General features: G+C 32.3%; 1 protein-coding gene across 3 annotated transcripts in view; it reads left to right on the forward strand.

The window, feature by feature from the left end:
- Positions 1–23,075, forward strand: part of NCAM2 (neural cell adhesion molecule 2) — a 508,052-nt gene that overhangs the window by 351,370 nt on the left and 133,607 nt on the right. For all 3 annotated transcript variants that reach the window (XM_073231839.1, XM_037012663.2, XM_037012664.2), the window contains one exon: positions 20,541–20,691. In XM_073231839.1, coding sequence (XP_073087940.1) covers positions 20,541–20,691 — 151 coding nt within the window. The remainder of the gene's footprint in view (positions 1–20,540; positions 20,692–23,075) is intronic.

Below are 23,075 nucleotides of genomic sequence, written 5' to 3' on the forward strand. Positions count from 1 at the left end.
AAAACATACGTAATTTTGAATCTCAGCTCTGCCATTTATGATGCTTCAGCTTTGGCAATATTATTTGAACTTTTTCAATATGAGTTTCTTCATCTCTAAATTTGGATAATAATAACTATTTCTCTTACTGGTATAAGAAAAATGAAAAGTACATTGTAAAATGCATATTAGTCTCTTGACATTTTGTAAATACTCAACCTTTTTTTGGTCATATTACATCATATTACATAATTTTTAAAATATAGTTTCTCTTGTTTCTCTTATTCTGAGTAAATTTTGGTTTTTAATAGACTCCATAAAGTCTGAAACCTCAGGTTTGATTAAACAATATTACAAAATATGTTGAGATCATTTCTCTCTTGTCATAGAGAATAGTATTGTATTTGTCATACAAATCATTTGTAGTTCCTGTTAAAATGCAGATTCTGGAATGCTACTCTCCAAGGTTGATTTAGTATGTCTTGCACAGGACTTAAGAGCAATACAGAACAAAAGATATCCAAACTTCTCCTCATGTATACACTTTCAAGGTTTTGATGTAATTACTAATTATGTAGGTCCCAGACAGTAAAATATTATCAATGTAATATGGTTCAAACTCAAAGCTTCATCTGAAATATGACAATGTGCATTTAGCAAACGTATTCATGATTGTTGATATTCAAGGAAGAAATTAATTAGCATTCTCAATTAGTAGCATTCCTTTTCCATGCCTAAATTCTCAATCACTGGATAAGAAAAAAGAAATAAATAAGGATAAAATATGGCTTAAATATGTAGGTCAGTGAATGTTCTTATACTGAACTAAAGAATTAGATAAATTTACCCGACATAGTCCTGAGCAGCATTAGACTTTGTAACCCTCCCTGTGGGAGAAGAGACATCACTGCTGAGATTACCATCATGGCCGAGAACAAAGGATAACCTGTGGTCTCTGCAGGAAAGTCCTTTCTGAAAATAAAAAAGGGAGTGACTAGGAAAAGCATATCCATTTTGGTATCCCCAAAGCAACCCAATCAAACATTTTCCTAGTTCTCATTGGGAAAGGCCAGGATGTTAGCAGGGCTCCTTTCCAGTGGAATAAATATTAGAAGCCCATGAGAAGTATTCATTGCCGAACAAACATTATGTTAATAACATTTTAATAAGCATTGTATATATATATTGTCTCAGTTTATCTCCTGGTATTCTTGCTGCATTGTAAATAACCCCAAAACATAGTGGCATAAAACAACCATTTTATTTTGCTCATGATTTTGTGTATCAGGAATTTGGGAAGGATTATCTGAGTAGATATCACAAGGAGTATCACATGTACTCACATGCATATGTTTACCAAAGCTGTAGTTTGTTGAACTATTGAACTATGCATACTAATATACCATAAAATATTATTGCATATGATGTCCTTCAGAAACAACAGGAAAACATATGGTGCTTAAACACAGAGCTCTTTTCTCTATAATCTACTTTCATCCATTTTACCTGCATTTGGAATAACATGTAATTGTAGAAACTTCAGAAAATTTAAAAAATATAGGAATATATAAGAAAAGAATATCCACTTGCTTTAGAAATATTTTCCTAATGTCCACTGTTATTTCAGGATAATATTTTGTTCTTTATTTTATTTTAAAGAAATTTCACAGTTTTGTTTCATTCACTTTTAGTTATCTACTTAGTGAAAATATCTAGGCAACTTATTTTAGTGTGACTTGAGTATTATTGATGATTTTTTATTAAAATATTAATTTGCTGGGGTTATTTAAACATTCATTAAATTGAGAGCTTAATTCTAGAAAATTATTTTGGAGTCATCTTAAGACAATTTGCTTATAAAAATTAGAAATTCCTGGCCTCTTCATTTAAAACAAATCATGTTATATACTTAATTATAAAATATTTAAATATATAAAGTTCAAGACAGAACTGAACCTACTGTGAAAAAAGAAACAGCCATGAATTAAAGGTGTAAAGTGCTTTGCATTTTACAAACTAAACAATCTAATTTTCTACATTAAAAATCTTTACTTTTTTTATTTACCATGTCTGATTTCAGTTTCTGCATGTCTAAATAGGAATAATAATAAGACCTACTTGACAAAAGTTTCTGAAAATGAAAGTGCACATAACAATATCCCAGACACAAACTGAATAACTGAAAGTGTTATTTCTGTATCTTTGGAGGTATCCAGTTTTTAGATATTTTATTCATGAGATGATGATCATGTTAATTCTACATCAGTAAATGTTGCCACAAAAGGAACCAGATAGAACTTGGCATGAGCATGGTCTTACCTATTGTATGAATAATATCATCCATAAGAATAGTTGAATACTGTTAACAGTTGTAGATTGTGCTTCCTTGGCAGAGCTATATATAGTTTACTATAAAATAGTCTCTAAAATATTAATCTAGTGACTCAGATATGAACTTATTTTTCTTCACTAAATTCCAGTTCTCATAACTATGTATCACATTTCTTATGGAAGTTGACAGTGTCAGGATCTGCATTTGAATTTCATCTTAGTCACTGTATGTTTGGTGTCAGTCTCCATGTCTGCAGGGTAGAGCAGTTAAGGGCTCTAACATCCCATCTAAGAGGAAGATAGATTCTCAGGTTTCTTGGAGGTAGTAAAGGCTGATCTTTCTTCCTGTGAAACACAATCTCAGGACCAGAAATAGCACCGATTTCTTACACTGTTATCTTCTTCTTCCCTCTCTGCCAGGTTTGTCTTCCCCAACTCCTCCTAAATTATTCCTCTTTAGGAAGTGGGTCATGTTTTTGCCTCCTTTTCATTCCATTTACACCTCCCATATTATATAACAATAAATAGTGATTTAGAATAGACTCTTCCACATTCTAAGAAGTACCTAAACATGTCATTAAGGTAGGAAGAAGAAATGCTACACTCCAGAAAGCAAAATTGCTTAAGAATACCTTGTTTTTCATAAATTTTGAAAATGTGATTTCATATTCACATGATAAAACAGGTTTCTTTTAAACATTTTTTTGAAATACTGTTACTTGTCATTTTAGGATTAAGTGGGAGTAAAAAGATCTACAGGAGGTGCATTTACTCCCATAATTTCCTATAAAATAGTAAATATAACAGTATGTAGTCCCATCTATGTGAATAGAATATTTTATATAATAATTGTAGAGTGCTTATAATATTGTCTGGTGGATAACATCTCACATGTGTCATTTATCTACTGTTAAGATTCAGAATATATAATTATTTTAATCCTGTTATACTTGTCCTAGATAGTAAATTACAGACCTATCTACACTAGAAATTAATAACACTCTACATTGAGTGTTTGAAATGTAGAACAAAAAGTTATAACCAACTTCAAACAGAATTTTTCAAACGCCATTTGACTATCAGCTTCTCTCACTTCTATATTCTTGTGCTTCCTGGACTTTTATACATTTAATTTACATTAAATTGAATTAGCTTTTCATCTACTTTAATTCTATCCAAAAATGTCAATGTTATCAGAAGTATGATTATACACCAGTTTTATTTTTAATACTAATTAAAATAAATATAAAACCACAAAATATAAATTGTTATTCAAAGTAATACCTAAATTTAGCATGTGTCCTTCACTGGTATACAGCAATACTTTTTTACTCAATTGTATTGGTGAACAATATTATATTGGTGTCAGATGTACAACATGTGATTCAACAATTACATACATTACAAAATGCTCATCATGATAGGTGTAGTTACCATCTCTCATCATATAAAGATATTACATTGACTATATTTCTTATGCTGTACATTTCATCCCCTTGATTTATTTATTTTACTTGGAAGATTCTACATCTTCATCCCCTTCACCTATTTTGCTCATACCCTCACCTGCCCTCATATAGCAACTACCAGTTCTCTGTATTTATAAGTCTATATTTGTTTTATTTGTTCATTTTTAAAAATTCTACACATAACTGAAATCATAGTATTTGCTTTTCTTTGTATGACTTATTTCATTTAGCATAATATCCTATAGGTCCATCCATGTTGTAAAAAATGACAAGATTTCATTCCTTTTTATGGCTGTATAATATTCCATTATGTTACACATCTTCTGTTTCCATTCATCTACCAATGAACACTTAGGTTGCTTCCAAATCTTGGTTATTGTAATAATGCTAAAACAAACATAGGGATAAATATATTTTTATCCAATCAGAGATTTGGATTTTTATCAGAGATAAATACTCAGGAGTAGAACTACTTGGTCATATGGTATTTCTATTTTCAATATTTTGAGGAGCCCCATGTTGTTTTCCATAGTGGGCCAATTTACATTCCCATGAACAATGCACAAGGGTTCCTTTTCTCTACATCCTTGCCAACACTTGTTAATTATTGTGTTTTGGAAAGTAGCCATTCTGACGGGTGTATGATAATATCTCGTTGTAGTTCTGATTTGCATTTCTCTGATGATTAGTGGTGTTGAGCATCTTTTCATGTGTTTGTCAGCCATCTGTATGTCTTCTTTAGAAAATTTCTGTTCAGGTTGTCTACCTATTTTTTTATCATATTGTTATTTTGGAGTTGAGTTGTATGAGTTTTATATATTTCAGATATTGACCCCTTGTAGAATACGTCATTTGCAAATACATTTTCCCATTCAGTAAGTTGCCTTTTCATTTTAATGATTTCCTTTGCTGTACAGATGCTTTTTAATTTGATATAGTCCCACTTGCTTATTCTTGCTTTTGTTTCCCTTGGATAGGGAGATAAGTCCAAAAATCAATTACAAATGTTGATGTTCAAGAGCTTATGCCTATCTTCTCTTTTAGGAGTCTTATTGCTTTATGTCTTCTATTTAGGTCTTTAATCCATTTCAAGTGTATTTTTTGTGTATGGTCTTATACAGTGCAAACCATACTTTTTAAATAGTTCTTTTGTATCAAACACACTTTAAGTTAATGTGATACAAAGTTTAGCTATGAAATTTTGAGAAGTGAGCACATTGATTTCAGTTAGGACAGAACCCATTCTCCATCCTCCTTTATGTAGGGCCAAGCACTTCCCTCCAATAAATAAATAGGCTGCATTGTTAATTAATGGTAAAGAGTTCACAAATCATAGTAGGAGAAACTCATTTAATTTCAGTCCTTAATACCAAATGGAGCTATCAAAATGATGCCAATAAGCTTAATAAAGAAAGTATAGTGATTAACTTCAAAAAATAATTTCTTCCTATTTTTGCTGAAATAGAAAACTCTAATATTGGTCTAAGTTTAGATGAATTCAAACTTTCACGATTAAAATAATAGGGCTTTCTGTTCTTTTCCATTCATTTGGGAAACATGTTTTCCCTTATCAAAGAAAGCAACTTAACTGATTCAACATTAACATTAGTACTTTATTATTACACTATTTCATTCATTATTATGTTAGTGTTTTATGCTCTAGGATGTGATTCCCTATTGTGTATGTAGAGCTCTATATCTAAGGAAACACTGTTTTTTAAAAATGACTTACTTAAACCACTTAATGAAAGGCAGGAGATAGCGGAGTGATGTTTTCACATCATATGAAAATATCCACTGAAAATTCTTACATCTTTCATATATATATACACATATATGAAATATTAAGGTTTTATTAACCTTTTGTTTCTCTTTTCTTAGTTCTATAGCAAATATGATTTATTGAAAGATAAATTTCATAAAACATAGCAGTCAAATAATCTTTGAAATGATAGCATTTTATATGATTAACATTTCCTTTCCCACTTGCCTAAATTTATGAATAATTATCAACAAATATTATTCAGGCTGTTACATTTACAGTACTATGCTAGGAAAAATAATGAATGCAGAAGTTAAAAGAAAAAGAGTCTCCTGCTTCCTGGTGCAGACAGTTTAGGAGGGCAGCTGGAATCAAGGCATATTTAAAATCACCAGTTTTTTCTTTATGAATATGCAATTTCATATTCGCAATACCAATTTTGAGTGTGTCACAAATATATCTTTGGAAAATTTCTTTGTGCTATGACAGACCCAGTTAAACTTGTTTTCTCAGGCCTCTGTATCGGTAAATGTTGGAAAGCCTAACTACTCTCATCAGAGTATCTCCTCTCAGTTTGCTCCAGGCTGATGAAAATTGCTTAGACACTGATGTTAAAAACAGAAACAAACAATGGTATAGTTGGCAGCACCTTTATATTACAGGGGAAGAATTTAGGATTTTCCACTTCCCTTTTCTCCTTAAATAGAAAGTACCAAGATGGGATTAACAAAATCCACAATTGTTGATTTAAAAAAGAGACTATAGAGTTTCAAATATCTGTGCTTTATTTATAAAACTCCAGTGAAATGAAAAACTAAAATATGATGACATACTTATATCATTGACTTTAGGTGTGAGGCATAGTATACACGTACATTTTATGTATCTTTGCAAGTAGTTATACTTCTGGGCAAATTTTGTATAGCTGTATTTCTATTATTTTTATGAGAAGTTTTATTTGTATCTCTTTACCAAACCTAGAAGTTGCATTCTGGAATGCAATTACAGGAAATTCTTTGTGCCTGATCCTAAGACCAATTAAAAAAAAACACAGAAAATAAAACAATCAGGAACAGAGGACAAAGAGTGAACTACAATGCAAAAAATAAATAAATAGATTCAATAAGTGTTTTAGTAAGTAACTGAAGGAACAGTGATAGTATGTCTGTTAAAGGACTTTATAGACGATCATATGCACAGCTGAACAATATATATTGCTTACTGTGAGTGATCTTAATGACAAAAGAGTGGAATTTACAAAAATGCCTGGACTTTCCAAGAATCAGAGACTACAGATAATGGAATGTATTTAAATTCCAAATGTTCAGTCCCTTGAATTTCTCAAGCATATTCTGCAAAATCCTCAGCATCTAAAAGAAATCTTCTCATTTGATGTGCATTAGGAGATTTTGAGGGCCTGTTCACAGAATAAGGTATTTGAAGGAATCCATTTGTATAATCATAGTTCCTAACCATGTGAGCTTCGGTATTGCCACTTCATATAAAGTAAAGCTTAATGAATTAGTGTTATGTAATAGTTGTAATGCTGATTCTTTGTTTCAGTTCCTAGATTTCCCCTTTAGTTGCTCTCAGATATTAGGTAAATTTTTCAGAAATACAGTTCTATTGTTTATAAAGTAAGTCCCCATCAAGTGCTAACATGTCCTTATTCTATAAATCTCTCTATTGACTCAGTAGATAATTACACATATTAAGATACAGTTTTTAATTCCAAAACTAGCCCTTTTAAAAATCAGATATTTGCTAATTTTTAGTTTTTGATTATCTAGTAACTTAGTATAATGAGGCAGTGTGTTTGCAATTCCTTCTTCTATATAGTTTTGCCACGTAATTTGATTATAAGAAAAACTGAGATCACTTTGGCAGTAATCTTTACATTGAAAAAAAGATCAATTTTTGATTGTAGAGAAAAATGCTAACGAGGATACTTCTGGCACCTGTAGATTTTAATGCTTGTATTTTTTCCCCTTTCTACACATAATGGGCTTTTCTGAGGGATTTTGTATTTGAGGACATTTTTAAAGTCTACCTAATGCATCTTTTCATACCAGTGCTCTGAGAACAATACTTTTGGTCCCTGCTGGGCAATAGGCAAAATGGATACTTCTATTCCCCATCTGATGTAGGTGGTAGAATATAATTAGGTATTTTGGAAATCTTCTTGGATGCTTCTGAGCTAGCTGAGAGGTTGGTTTTCAATCATTTATAACTTTCTGAAATTTCTTTTCCAGCCCTCAGCTTGAATAACAGTTAACCAAGGAAGAAGTTGAGTCATGAGTTCAATCTGTCCTTTTTAAAATATATTTGAGAAATTTCTGGGAAATATTTTTAAAATAAAAATGTCATTATTCCTTTTTAAAACATCACTAGTTAGTGAACTATTACTTCTAAATATATTATAAGAATTCTCACTTGAAAGAAAGTCTCATGACATTTGTAAGATGATAGAGTTGTTCACAATTCTACAATAATTTCTGGGGTTATTTATACACTGAGTGATTTTAGTATGGCTTTGTAGCAGAAAATATATTATTTATTTATGTAGGGTAAATTCTTTACCCTACATAAAGACTTCAGTTGAAACTTATTTCTTCTTATGAAGTAAGCTACTACTAACCCTGGAAAAAATATGAAATCATATAGATACCAAGAAATATGGAAATGTCAGTGAATATTATAGATAGCAAAAATAACAAATGTTCTGGTAAATGTAACTTTGAGTTACTTAGATGATATTTTAGTGAGTAATATTTACTAAATTTAAGAAACAAGATGAAATAAGTTTTAATGAACGCATGCCAACAATGTAGATACTTTGGTACAACTTTAAATGATATATGTGAAAAATTAAAGTCTATGAATTGAAAGAATAATTGATAGACACAGTGTAGTTCTGAAAATATTTCAGCAAGCATTCTACAGATAACTTGCACAAACTAATATATTCGATGAGTTCCATTTTCAACCTTAAGCATGCAGCAAAACAATTGAATACATTTTAATGAAAATTAGTATAGTTACTGCAATGCCTTCCATTGTTCTTAACTCATGGATTAACAGATAATAAATTCAAATGATATATTAATCAAACATCTTCAGTAATAACTCTATTCAGCCACCTTCTGAGTAGTTCTATTTATGGGAGGGGGGACAAAACAAAAGACATAGATGAGAATCTTCCTTGGCTACAGTATATTTCTGTGACCTATCTTGGGAGCAGTACCATTACTGTTGTTTTATGATCCCCAAAAGTTCTTGTCTAGCTTCCTATGTCTTTTATTCTTGGATGCCAGATTATTTTTACATGCATGTTTAATAGTGGATCTTCTTACAAGAAAATGCTATTTATTATTTTTACTCTATCAAATATGTAGAAGCAATGTAATTCTAATTTTTATGGGTCCCACCGTCTTTTACTTGGCCCAAACCTCCCACCTTGCTTACTTCTTTTAGTCCCCAGTTTAAATTTCATTGTCTATTATTATAATCATTAACTCATGGCACTTTTGCCTAAAGCATGCTCTTTGGTTTACAGTAAACTCTCCTGATTTTTCTCTGGCCAAGCTTCTCACACCTTTCATTCTCCTTTTATCAGTCTTTGTCCTCTAGTTGGCCTTTAAGTGATTGAAAGCCCCAGGATGGGGGTCCATTCTCTGATTTCCTTCTCTAACTATGCTATTCTCTTGATTTGCTCTAGTCTCATGGCTTTAATTAACAACTGGATTCAATAAACTAAATTGCAATCGTGACCCTTCCACTGAACCCTGGTCTTCTTTATCTAATCATCTACCAGTCACCTCCATTTGGGTATTACATAAAAATCTCAAAGTGATAACATTCAGTCCAACTCTGTACATTATCTCTATATGTGCTTCTCCCTCAGTCATCCAAACTTATTAAATGGTGACTTGTTCCTTCCAGCTACATAAGCTAAAATTCTTATAGTTATCTTTGACTCCTATTATTATACCTACTCTCAACTTTTAGCAAATCCTCTTAGCCCTATTTTAAATATATACAAAATTTGATAATTTCCAAACACCCAAATATTACTGCTCTGGTGCAAACCATCATAATTACTTGCCTAGGTTATTGTAATAACTTCTATAGAAGTCTAATTTATCTACCCTTATCCCTCATTATCCTCATTAAAATTAGATTGGTCTATTTGAAATAAGCCAGAAAATATCACTCTTGTTCAGAAGCCTCTAATAGATTCTCATATCATTTGGAAATCCCTTCTATTGCCTCCTTGACTTCACATGATAGGCTATTCTTCCAATCCTTGTTACCTCCTCTTTACCCTCATATCCTAGTGTTAAGATCAATTAATTTCTCCAAGTAAGATTTCACATTCTTCCATCAGTCCTTGCACATTGTGAGCTTTTCAATGGTGTGTACACTTTATCCATCTAGAACACTGCATACACAGTGCAAGACATAACTGTAGTAAAACTATCACAAATATTTGATGTTCTGACTGCAAACTCAGTATCTTTGAGTTTGCTAATAGAGTATTTGACTGCCAAACTGGAGTCTAAAGATGGACTATTGATTTTTAACATGTATTAATTACATGTATGTTTAGGTTAATTGTTGAGTTCTTTAAGTTAAACTAAGGATAAACTGTAGACCATTGTTCTTTTATTTACAAAACCTGAAGCTAGTTAAGAATTAACTATGTAGAAGAAATTGAGTTGGTTTCTTATATGGAATTTTGCATTCACTTCTGAAGTTCACTGGGTCCAGCAGAGTCACAGGGGCTGTGATGATAATGGAACAAATTTATAAAACACAAACACATGACACTACCTATTGATAAATAGTTAGAATGGATTGATATTATCCTGTGATTCTTTAATGAATTAATTTGTTTGTCTTTAAGTTAAAAATCTTCTTAAGGGCCAAATAGTAGAAAAGCTGATAATTAAGGGGATCCCGCACACAAGTTACAAAGAAGCAGTAGATTAGGAAGCAACAGAACTGTCCACTTTTCCTGTGTGTATCACAGGAAAATGTTAGAGGTTTATTGTGGCTTTATGCACCTCTTCCTAAATTACAGGAATTGTGCCTGTCTGGCTGTTTTGATCAATGTGTTGAGATAGAATGTTACATCTTTATTACCAATAGTGTTATTTTTAGATGCCTTCTCATAAAAATTACAACAATCTGACCTGCAGTATAATTATTTGACCACTTCTCATACCCACATATTCCAACACATCAAGAAGCTTGATGAAAGCTGCTTCTCATCATTTTTGTGTCTTTCAGCAAAGGTAATACAATTTTTCAGATCATCTCTGCTTTCTGGGTCTCTAGTTCCATCATATTTCCTTTTAATGATAATATTCACAATTTTTTAATCCTGTAATGATTGATACATATCACTGTAAAGAGTCATCACAGACCTGTCTAATCTCTAATTTTCTTTGGTTGTTTTAGAAAAGGAAATACATTATAAAATATAGGATGCTTTGTCTTTACTTAGTGTTTTTGACAAAGTCCACACTGGATCTTCTCCTTTCTATGGTTTAGGTTGTATTATTGATTCATTTATCCCATACTTGGGAAGTGTTTTAATAAACCTTCTAGACATAGGTAAAAAAATAAATAACAATGTTTGGATATGATTTTTACCTCCTTGAGTCTCCCATCCAATGTATCGGTATAAGGCATTGAATCAAAATATGTGAATCACTCAACATAGCTCTATATTCAAAAAAGAGCATGTGTTTGCTATGATACTATCACTGCATATTATAATAATGATATACATTAGTTATATGAAACTTGTGGTAGAGCCAATAATGTAGATATTTGACATTGGCATCAGTGTGATTTTTAAAAAAATAAATAAAAATATGCACATATATTGCCAGTTTCTTTTCTACATTATGGCATAAGTCTGATAAAAGTAATGCTGTTAATAGTGATCATTGCATAGTTGCATACTATAAGAATTCTCATTTCTGTGATTTAAAAGTGATCACTAGGTGGTAAATGCTTATATTTTCTGACATTAAGTGTGGAACTAATGACAACTTGAAATACTTATTAGAACATTTCTTTTATAATGAATAAAGAGGGTCTTGATTTACACTTTGCCTTTAAACATTGATGACAACAAAAATCAGAGTTTATGGCGTGATGGACAGCACACTGATCACCTGTGACTGGTTGGGCTGACTGTGCAGTGAGAGTTTCCAGGCTACAACAAAGAGGTGAAGAGTCTGTTTCTCTTAGCTGAAGAGACAGTCTTCAGCTGAGTTTGAGTGACCAAGAATTCATAGATGGGCTACTAGAGAGGAGAGAGCTCCCTGGTGGAGAAATTCACAGGAGAGCTCCAGACATCTTCAGCATTTTCTGAAGAACCCTGATGTAAATATTTAGTTTCATTATTTCAGATGAGATTAAAATTATACACAAACAAAAAATAAATATCCTGTCAGTCAGGGTAGCCAATAGTTACACCAAAGTTATGGTCAGCCATACTGTAAGTGCATTGCCCTTAGTCTGATTTACTTTCTTAGTGTTCCAGTCACAACGATGACTATTGTAAGAAATAGTGATATTATAAACATGAGGTCAGAATACTTTATATAACATTGACTAGTATAAGTTTTGGGAATTGTGATGCATAATCATTAGAATACTAAAAACGTAAAACCACTGAATGGTAACACAGGTTCATGTCTATGTAAGGTCTACCAGACTGGTCTTTGACACCAAAGTCATGGCATTTGAGCAGAAACGTCATCCTGATGAACAGCAGGGTGAAGGATACATCCAAGCCATTCACAAGTGTAATCACAATTACAAACAAATTCAATATCTGAGAGTTTATTAGTATTATGGATATAATAAAATATAAGTCCCATTATTCAGTAATTTAATCATTTATATGTAAAATGTCCTATCATTTATCAGTGGCAGTTTTGTTCTCCTATAATAGTTCTCTATCCTAATTTTTTATTTTTACTAAATATCATACATATTTTTCACTGACAAAATATAAACAACTGGCATGTGGTTCATGCAGTCATGAGAAAAGTCTAGCAGCAATAGTGCACTTTAAGTAAAAAGATAGGGGAGTTATTATTTCCCTTTAAAAAAACACCACAGCAAAGTGGATGTATAAACTCATATATTTATCACTTAGATTTGGACATCAGTTGTTTGTACTAGTTTATTTATTATGTACTTAACAGATACTAAGGTCTTTACAAATATTCACTCAGTTAATCTGCATGGCAATACTATGAATGCTATCCCATTATACAGAGAGAGAAACAAGTATAGCTAAGTATTATTTAACTCCAGGTAACAAAGCTTGTAGGTGACACAACCAGGATGTAAACTTTGCAGTACAGTTCTGCAGTCTATGGTGTCAGCTGCTATGTTATGCTAAACTTGGCAGTACACCCAGGCAGCAATATAAAATATTCAGATCACATCCTGAAAAAATCATTTTGACAATTGCAGTTGGAATCCACCTAATAGAATTTTAAAAATTAAAATCTAAAAATAAATTTAAAATTTTTATTAAAAATTTTTAATTAAATTCTACTTTTGTTTTATTGTTCACAATTTGTTTATTAACATTTCAATTTTGAATATTAATTTTAAAGTACCAAATGTATGATATGCAACAGAATATATATCCATTATTTAAATATGGTTATAGTAAAATATGAATATATTCATACATATGTATAATTTTATATACAAATGTATAACAATCTACTGGTGGTAGGTAACATTTCCTACTCAGGTCTGTGTGATGGAAACCTGGAAATACTATTTTCCTCCTTTGTTTAATCACCACCTCTCAGCTAATCATCCACTAATCACTGTCAATTCCTTCTGAATGTATGTCTAGGATTCACCCACTTTTCTAAGTCTCCATTACCCTTCCTCAGCACATTATCAGTGCAATAATTTTCCCATGGGTCTTCCCAAATTCATTCTGCAACATACAGCATGAGTGGTCTTTTCCAATAACAAATGTATTTACACTGTAGGCCTGAAACCTTTCGTATTCTTTTCCAATTGCTCTTAGAAAACAAACATTTTCTCCCATGGCTTTAATTTTAACAACTTTGTTTACATGCAATTCACATAGCATGCAATTCACCCATTAAAGTGTACAGTTAAATGCCTTTTTGCCTATTTTCAGTTATACAATAAACAAAATTAATTTTAGAACATTTTCTTTAGCTCAACAAGAAATTCCTCCCCTCTAGGCTAACTCTTCACAATCTCCTCACCAATCTCTGTCAGTCCTGGGCAGCCACTATGTGCTTTTTTTTTATTTATAGATTTGTCTATTCTGGAAATTTCATATAAATGGAAGCATTCCATATATGGCCTTTGTTAATAGCTCTTTTTTTTTTTACCTTGAAGTTTTCAAGGTTCATCCATGAACTTTTACATAGTCTTTAGAAGTACTTCATTTATTTTTATAGCCATAACTATCTCACACTTTGAATTTTACTTATGCATTACTAGGTGGACATTTGTGTTGCTTTAACTTTTGGACTTTTGGTATTATTAATAATTCTGTTATGGCCATGCAGGTACATGTTTTTGTGTGGACATATATCTTTAATTTTCTTAGGAGTGTAACTGTTGAATCATATAATAACTCTATTTAACATTTGAGTAACTGTCAGACTTTTTATCCAAACACCTGCACCACTTTTTATCCCCCCACACCAACAGTGCATGAAGGTTCCAATTTCTCCAAGTCCTTGCCAACATTTGTTATCTTTTTTATTACAGCCACCCCAGAGAGGCTGAAGTGGCTTTGTGGTTTTTATTTGCATATTCATGATGGCTAGTGATGATGAGCATCTTTACATGTTTTTATTGGCCTTCCCTTGATTTTCAGAGTTCTTTGTATCAGTCTTATGTGTCTGCAGTCACTGCATCTCTCACCCATCTCTACCACTGAGAATGAATATTGAGTATGCCACCTTCAGTAAGCTTCTTTCAAGTCTTTGAATGTGTCACTTTCCCCTCTAGTCCAGACCTGTATAGTTCCTTTTCCTCCCCATCTCTGCCTCCTTTTTGCTGGCTTCCTCAGTGTGTGACGTGTGCAGCTGCACAGAGCCTGAGCCTCAGGAAGGCCCCGCTTCAGCTCAGTGTGGTTCTGTGATTGCCTTGACTTCTCAGTAGGTCTCATATTTTATTTTGCAGTGTGCCCTGCAAATCACGTAGCCAGTCTGGTGCCTGGCTTTTCATTTTTAGTTATCCTTCAGGTCCCATTTTAGACAGAAATATCTGTAAGAATTTTTTCTTCACCTCTGTAGACTGTATTAGTTGCTCTTACTGAATTTCATCTATACCATCATGTACTGTGATTTGTCTTTTTCTTTCCCCCGAAGTCTTTTGACCTATGAGACTAATGGCTTTGTCTTTTTATTTATTTTTCTGTCGTCAGAACCGATCATAGTCCCCATTACATAACTGCAGTACAATATATAGTTTAACCACATTGTTGTAGCTCAGATGGTGAGCCATGTAATAAAAGTAATTTCAAACAGTCAGCCTGGACATCCAGTTGATAAGCCATGTGGGACCTGCTCACTATCACTTATAAGCTGAATGGGAACTGGGCTATTTAATGTTTCTGTGCCTTGATTTCTTCTTTTTCAAAGTGTAGATGACTTAAAGTGTAGTCTCAATCTATAGCAGAATGATGGGGATTAGTGGACTAATAAATGTAAAACATTTGGAATAGTGTCTAACTACCATTTATTATATGTGTTAGCTGTTACTGTTTATTCATTTTCTATTTGTTGAATAAAGTATTAACTCTATATGCAAAGAGGAGAAACGGGCTCTAGAACCTAGTGAAACCATGTACGTTAGGTTGTATTGCACATTACTGTTTCTTACATCAATTTACACTGCTATGAGTAATTGTGATAAAGTTCAGTGTATGAAATCAAAACAGGAAGACAGCAAGCCCAGAGGAGAGAGAATGCTAAGAGTGAATATAGGACTTGTAAGAAGGTAAGACAATCTTTCAATTTAAAATTCTTTGCAGAAATTATTCAACTTAACACAATGGTAATACACTTTTGAGAAGTTCATTTAGGTGAGCCAATGCCAGTAACCTTTGGAGGGTGTCTGTTTCCTTATTTACATATTTATCATTTATGCTCTGATGCTACCTCTAAGTGTTTGAAGTTGAGTTAATTTACAGTCAGTAGAGACATAACACCATTACAAATAATGCAAATAACATGTAATGCAGGGTGCAAATTTTTTGTATGTCTGCATTTGTCTTGGGGTCTGCATGCTGTCTCTACCCACTCAGCATGCAGAGATCCCACATACCCTCACTCTCCTCTCTGCCCCTGCTGGCTTCTCTCAATTCTTTCATATGCCTGTGGGGTAACATGCCTGGGATCCTGTCTACACCACTTCTCTTTCACCATTTTCAGATCATAATCCACACTTTGGTTTCTTAGGGAACTCTGACTTCTTACTTGCCCCACCCCTCGCTTTACTTGCCTCCAAAATGGAATTGTGGTGTGCCTGTATGGTGCTTTTCAGTTAACTTGTATTATACCTTTAAATTAATGTCTGTTAAACTTTCATTCCCCTAAGAATAAAAGTTGTTCTGTTTTGCTCATCATGTATTCCCAGGGCCTGGGTGCTTATTGTAGAATAATTGAACAAAAAGCAACAACAACAGCAAAAAAAACAGTTGAATAAGTGCTATGATTCACAATTCTCTAAAAAGGCCAAAGGGGTCAAATGACTCCAAAAATGTTCAAACACATGAGAATGAAGAAGAAGAGAGGTAGGGAAGATTGGCCATCTCAGATGTGTTGTGCACTATTATCAGGTTCTAAATATGGCAATAGGGGTCTAGTCAGGTAAGGGCACAAAAATAACCTATAAACAAGATACATTATGTAAGTTCAAATGTCTGAGAGTTAAAACTGACGAAATCTGTTTGTTGGAACCCAGGAAGGCATAGATATGTCATTAACTATTCTTGAAAGGACAGTAAACTCTATAAATATTTTATAAAAATATCAAACTACTATCCAAATAAGCAGTTCTTAAACTGACCTGGAAAGGCAAAGAACATAACATCAAATCAAATTTCAGAAAGTTCCTTTAATAATAAAGGACTCAATAATAAAGGATTAAAATAGTAATCTGCAGTTAGGTACTTTACTTCCTAACCACCTTGCTTATGCAGTGATATGTCTATCTGAAAATTCTGGATGGACAGTTAATATGCCTGTTATCCTGTCTCAATCAAATATCAGATGTCTTAAATGAATCTTTAGTAAGTGGTGAATCAAAGCCAAGATATAAATGAATTTTCTTTCAAAACTATGTAATGCCTTTTTGTAGCACAAAGAGAAAGATGTCCTCTGGAATGTCAGATATGAGAAGGAATGACTTTGATCCTGTCGTATCAGTCTCTGAAACGAATGGATATTGTGCATTATTACAGAGTCAGTTATGAAAAATGACTTACATTTCCCAGGAAATCACATACCATCCTAAATAAATTTTATTCTCCTAGAATTTCTGTTAATAATTTTAGATACACTGATAATAACTTTTAAATACCAATATTATATTACTATGCTAATTTTACACACACTAACAGTTTTTCACAAATCAAAAACCATATGTAATATACAATAGGTAATAATAATAAGAACTGTTTATTTTCAAGGGAAGTGTATTTACTTCTCAATTCTGTGAAAGAACAACGTTTTCCCTAATGGAAAAATGAAGAAATTGCTTTGCATCATTAATAAGGTATATTGTCACATCCAAATAAAGATATCAAATGCAAGTTTTTAAACCTATAATAAACCATCACTGGAAGGCTACCTATCTTTTACTCAACTAAATGTAAATTTTACTGTAACTTGCTTTGTAAAAATATTAGAGTATAATAATTCTGTCTTAGATATTAGTCCAAGTGACTTTTACATGAAGTGTTATAAAAATAAGTGTTCTCATACTTGTTCTACTATAATATCACCCTACATGATTAATTCTGTAGTTCCAACAAAATTAGACAAAGCAGTGTGCCCTGTGAATAATACAATTTCAAAGTAGTAATTATAAATAATTGCTATTTTTTATGTTTATATAGACATACAAATCTAAATAATTATAATTTATGTAATTACTAAATATTGTGTATATATAATTACATATGTGACATTATATAATAGTAACTAAATATAATATAGTTTATATGAAATTATTTTTATATAACAATTAAACAGTAAAGATACATAAAAAAATAGTCAACCATATACTATTCTGAGTACAAATTGATATTTGTTCAAGAAATTAAAGGAATGATGGTAGAATCCTGCCATGGAGAAATGGAAGAGATAAAGGGGGAAAGATTTGAGACAGGTCTGTGAAGGGTGCTTTTGGAAACCACAGGAAATTCATGACAGCAGAAGTCACCCAAATTAATTGGAATCCAAAATAACAATATCCAAATTGTAAAGTGTGCTTGGACAGAAAGCTGATACATTTGGTAGAAGTCCTTAAATATCAGGCTGAGGCACTAAGGATTTGTATGCATGTCAATGCAATGATGCAACGTCATTCTGGTTATAAAGCTTAGAGGATGTAAAACCTTCCTGAAGCTGTCATAAGTATTAGAAGTTTGCCTTTTAACAAACTTATTCTAAGCTATACAAGAACTAATTCTTGCACCTTGAATGATTTTTTTTCTTGCTAGAGAAACATAGGAAAGAATACTAATGGATTTTGCAGAGTGGGGAGTCTTTCTGAGTCACGTGCAGCCTGAGTGTGGTTGTTCTCTCTTAAATTCAGAGATGCTCAACAGTATTGTTCCAACTCATCAGCACAACTGAGAGTGTAAATAGGAGAGGCAGAGAGCAGCTAGGTCTACAGACGTACAGTTGCTGGGAATTGAAAATGATAATGTTGAGCAAGATAATGCTGAGTAATTATTTAGAATAAAAATAGATGAATGAAGATTCAGAAACTGATCCAAGACTGAGAACATGTAATAACATGGAGCATGGGAGAGAATTTCTATCATTCATGGAAAGAAAGACCACAGAGGAAAATAGGTTATGCTGGATGAAGGAGTGATGTGTTTGATCTGTGCAAGCTGGTTTGAGAAACATCACATGAAATGCCCTGCAGGTGAGACACCTGGTTCTGAAGCTCCAGGAAAAGAGGGGTCCTGGCTGGAGAATAGTTAACTACAGATGGTCAGTGCAGACATGGGCAGGGCTGAGAGCCTAAGCTCTTGACTGAAGTGACCAGAGTCCAGGACAGAATACAGAGTGCTCTCAGGTGGGAGGAGACTGCAGCCCACACCGAAGGCTAGTCAGAGAAGTGACACTGGTATGAACACCTGGCACGTGGGTGCCCTGAGAGCCAAGGGAAGTCAGTGCATATGGAAGAAAAGATAGTGCAGTAAGGTTCAATGATAAGCAGAGGCGCAGTAAGGTAAAAAGCAAAGAATACCTACTTAGTTGTGGAAAAGTAGTTAGCTCCCTTGTGTAGCAAATTGACCATTCTGCTTTTGGGTTTATTCGTTCTGATTTTAACTTCTGTGAATTCCTGCATTTTTTTCTTTTTCTCTCAATTACATAATTAGCTTGGCAGCTGAACATCTTAAAAATTGGCAGAAGAATGTCCTTCTGCTTGAAAACTTCATCTTACTATTTTAGCAATACTTGGGAGATGGGGAACCTACTTTTACCCTGGAAGTCCTTATCTAAATTACATAATACATCTCTAGCACATGTTTATTTCTTTGTTTTTGAAGATCATTTTTCTGATAGTAAATAATGAGTGATTGATAAGATTATGTAATAACTGCATTTTTATATAAAATTATAAGGCAAAAAAGTAATCATGTTGTGCCCCAATAAACTTTAAAATAGGCTTTTGATATTAGTAAGAGAAAATACATACCATTTTAATAATACAAAGTATACACCCATATTGAAATTTATTTGAATTTTGGTAATATAGAATATTAAACAACCATTATATTGTTATATAGTAACATACATAAAATAAATGTATGGCATACAATATTTTATTGATGCACTGGAACCTTGAATATTCAGAAGAATCAATTCAATAATAAAGTATATGGTCCAAATGAATTACAAAATGCTTGAAGTTCAGTATATTTCCTGATTGCACAAAATAAAATCAAATGTCTATCTCTGTTTTAATATGTGTTTTGTAAAGGCATTTAAATAACTTAGGAAAACATCTAGGTGTGCTAATTATATTGTACACAAGAATTCTCATTTGAAGCATAATCTACACATTATTAGATTGTAAATAACTCCTTGATGTGAGTCAGTGTTCCTGGAGTAAGTGAATCCTTTCCATGTTGTTTCTATTTACTGCCTAAGAATGACATAAGTGCTTTGTTTTTAATGATTTATCCATGATGAATACGGTACCAATTATGCTTATAAACAGTACTATTGCATTCATTCAAAAATAAAAACTCTAAAGTCTTTAATTTTCATTCATATTGATACATTTTTCTTACATGGTGAAATATGAAACTATAGTACAGCAGTACATTCTTCTCACTGGTAGTTTTTAGCCAGAATTGGATGGGCATTATTACTGTTTTGTTATGTTTATAAGGAACATAATGGGAAGCCAACAAAACTCTTCATAGAAGAATATGCAAACATCTAAAATACAAAGAATTTACTAAATAAAAAAAGGTTGCTAAAACATGTGTTTAAGTTTTTACTACTTGTTAGCGTCCCTGTTAGCAAGCAGGCAGGAAAAATGGATAAGCTAAAAATGGTAAGTCATAAATTTAGAAACAGTGCTTTAAATAAAAAATGAATGCAGATTATTTTCATTTATCGTGTACCTGATAAATGCCGTGTTTGGTCATTATTTTACAAAAAACAAGCATAAAATCTTTCTCTTTTCCTGAATCTTGGTATTAACAGAGCCCAGATGGCCGTATCGAAGTCAAAGGGCAGCACGGAAGCTCATCACTGCAAATTAAAAATGTGAAGTTGTCAGATTCAGGGCGATATGACTGTGAAGCTGCGAGTAGAATCGGAGGACACCAAAAGAGCATGTACCTTGATATTGAATGTAAGTTATTTTCGTTTTGTATGTTTATTCAAACAACTTAATCTGCTTTGAAAAATATGAACTTTTGTAGGAAAGTCAAAATACGTTTGTAGTTTATGTTTTAGTGTTCAATGACAGCATAGCGTCAGAACAAATGTAACCATTCAAAGTCAGTTATTGGAGACATCTAGTGGATGTTATGGGACATTTCCAAGTTCCGTATTTGTAATAGTCTTAATACTGCTTATCTTGAAAACTGTGACTATTTGTTTTTGCAGTGTTTAACCCAAAACACAATATAAACTGAACTACATTAGTTATCAGTAACTGATCAGTATCTCCTTCAGTTTTTATCTGCTTATAATATTAATGGACCCGTGTCTCAATATGTAGTGTTTTCATTTCTTATTCAAGTTATTTTTGTTGAATTATTTCTCTTCCTAATAAGATATGATATGGCATTTTTTAGTGGTTGAATATATCAGCAGTTATATTTTATCAAAATAGTGTTTACTGTCTGGAAGTGGGAACTATTGACAAGGAAAGTCATTAAGTAAATATGAAGTTTTTTATATAAAATTTGGGAAGTTTGAGGGCTAATGTGTAAATGGAACCTGCAAAATCCACCTTAGGTTATTGCATGGTGTTTTAGAATAATTTGGTATATATATGTTCATAAGGAGGAAAAAAATTAGCATTATTCTCTGGAAATATTCAGAGATCATCAGCATTAGAGTCTGCCTGTTGTTTGAAAGGACAAAGCTATCAGTAGGAATGTCTAAATTTGATTGCAGAATTTCTAGTGCATTAATATTGACGGAATATGATGGTGGCTATGAAACAATCCTCATTTTCTTACTGAGAATGCCCTTAGAAAGCAAATAATTTCTCACGATGATACTGAAGGAATCTATTAATTTGCATATTCATAAACTGCTTGTCAGGTAATTCATGGTAAGACCAAGTAAATAATTCTACAAAAGAAATTGTGAAAGATACTCAACAACAGAAGGTACTTTGATTCTATCACAAGTTATTGCTTTCTTCAGTAAAGTTGGAAACTTCCATAAAACTCTTTTTATTACCATTATTCATGTTAAATAACAAACAGACAAAATATTATTGCCTTAATATTATTCAGGATATACGGAAGAAGTGATGCTAATAACTTATTTAGTGTGTTTTCTTTCTCCCTATTACTGTTTTACTGTTTTCTGCTATTTTTCCATTTTCATATATATATATATATATTTGCACTTGTAAATATTTATAAATGTATTTGATATATCATAGGATTATTACTAAATTACTGCTGTAATTTCTCAAAAACGCATGAGTTCTCGTGGAGCTCATGATAAATGAGCAGTGTTGGTATTCCCAAATCACAGGAAGGCAGGCTGGCTCATACAGGGATCAATATAAGTCTAATATGCTAGTCTTAGGAATGGTGCTAATTAGTTGTGTGGCCTGCATCCCTGGGACCTCAATTTCTCTCTCTCTCTCTCTCTCTCTCTCTCTCTCTCTCTCTCTCTCTCTATATATATATATATATATATATATATATATATATATATATATATAATGTGCTGGACTATGAAAAAAATAACAAATTAAACTAAGACCTACAATCTCTGTCTATCTGTATTTTAAAACCTCATTGAGAAGAATTTTAAAAGTCATACTGAGTCAAAAACTAGGGTGTCTTTATTAAACTCTTTCAAGATTCAGGTTCAGTGCTGCATGATTGTGGACACAGGGATGAATAAAACATAGCTCCTGCTTTCTTAGAACACCAGGATTGACAGATTTATATCAAACCTCAACATGAATTCAAATGTCAAAGTAATCAATGAGAAAATATCAAGGAAATGTGAAATGTTGATATATAATGACACAAGGTTCTAGTTATAATTGATTTCAGCTCTGTAGAAAATAATGGGATAAACAGATTGTATAAATAATTGTATAGTGCATTACAGATTATTTGCTCTTGTGATCTTTTAATAACATGAATATTTTAATACAAAAAACATTTAGGATACTCCAATTTTCAGGGACTGATTGCTCACAGAGTACCAGTTGCTTTTGATCACAGGTGTATTCCTGTTTTGCATTAGAGATTTTAATGTTGGTCAGCCTGTTTAATTTTTCTTGAGTAAATGTTTAGAATAAAGTTCACCAGTAAATTATATATCTCTTATTTAGACAGGATTAAAAGCACTTGTTTTGTAAAAAAAATGTTGCAAGAATACTTTGAACATTCCCTGAGAAATTGTTGCTACCACCATGTTGATTAGAGGCTGAATGTATTTCAAAAATAATAAACTAGTGTTTTCCACTATTAAATCAATGTTCAAAAAATCACTTATTTTTTCATTTTAAGTGACTGAGTTTGACAGCTCTTA

The sequence above is a fragment of the Manis javanica genome, chromosome 3, assembly GCF_040802235.1.
Source record: "Manis javanica isolate MJ-LG chromosome 3, MJ_LKY, whole genome shotgun sequence".
NCBI classification, from domain to species: Eukaryota; Metazoa; Chordata; class Mammalia; order Pholidota; family Manidae; genus Manis; species Manis javanica.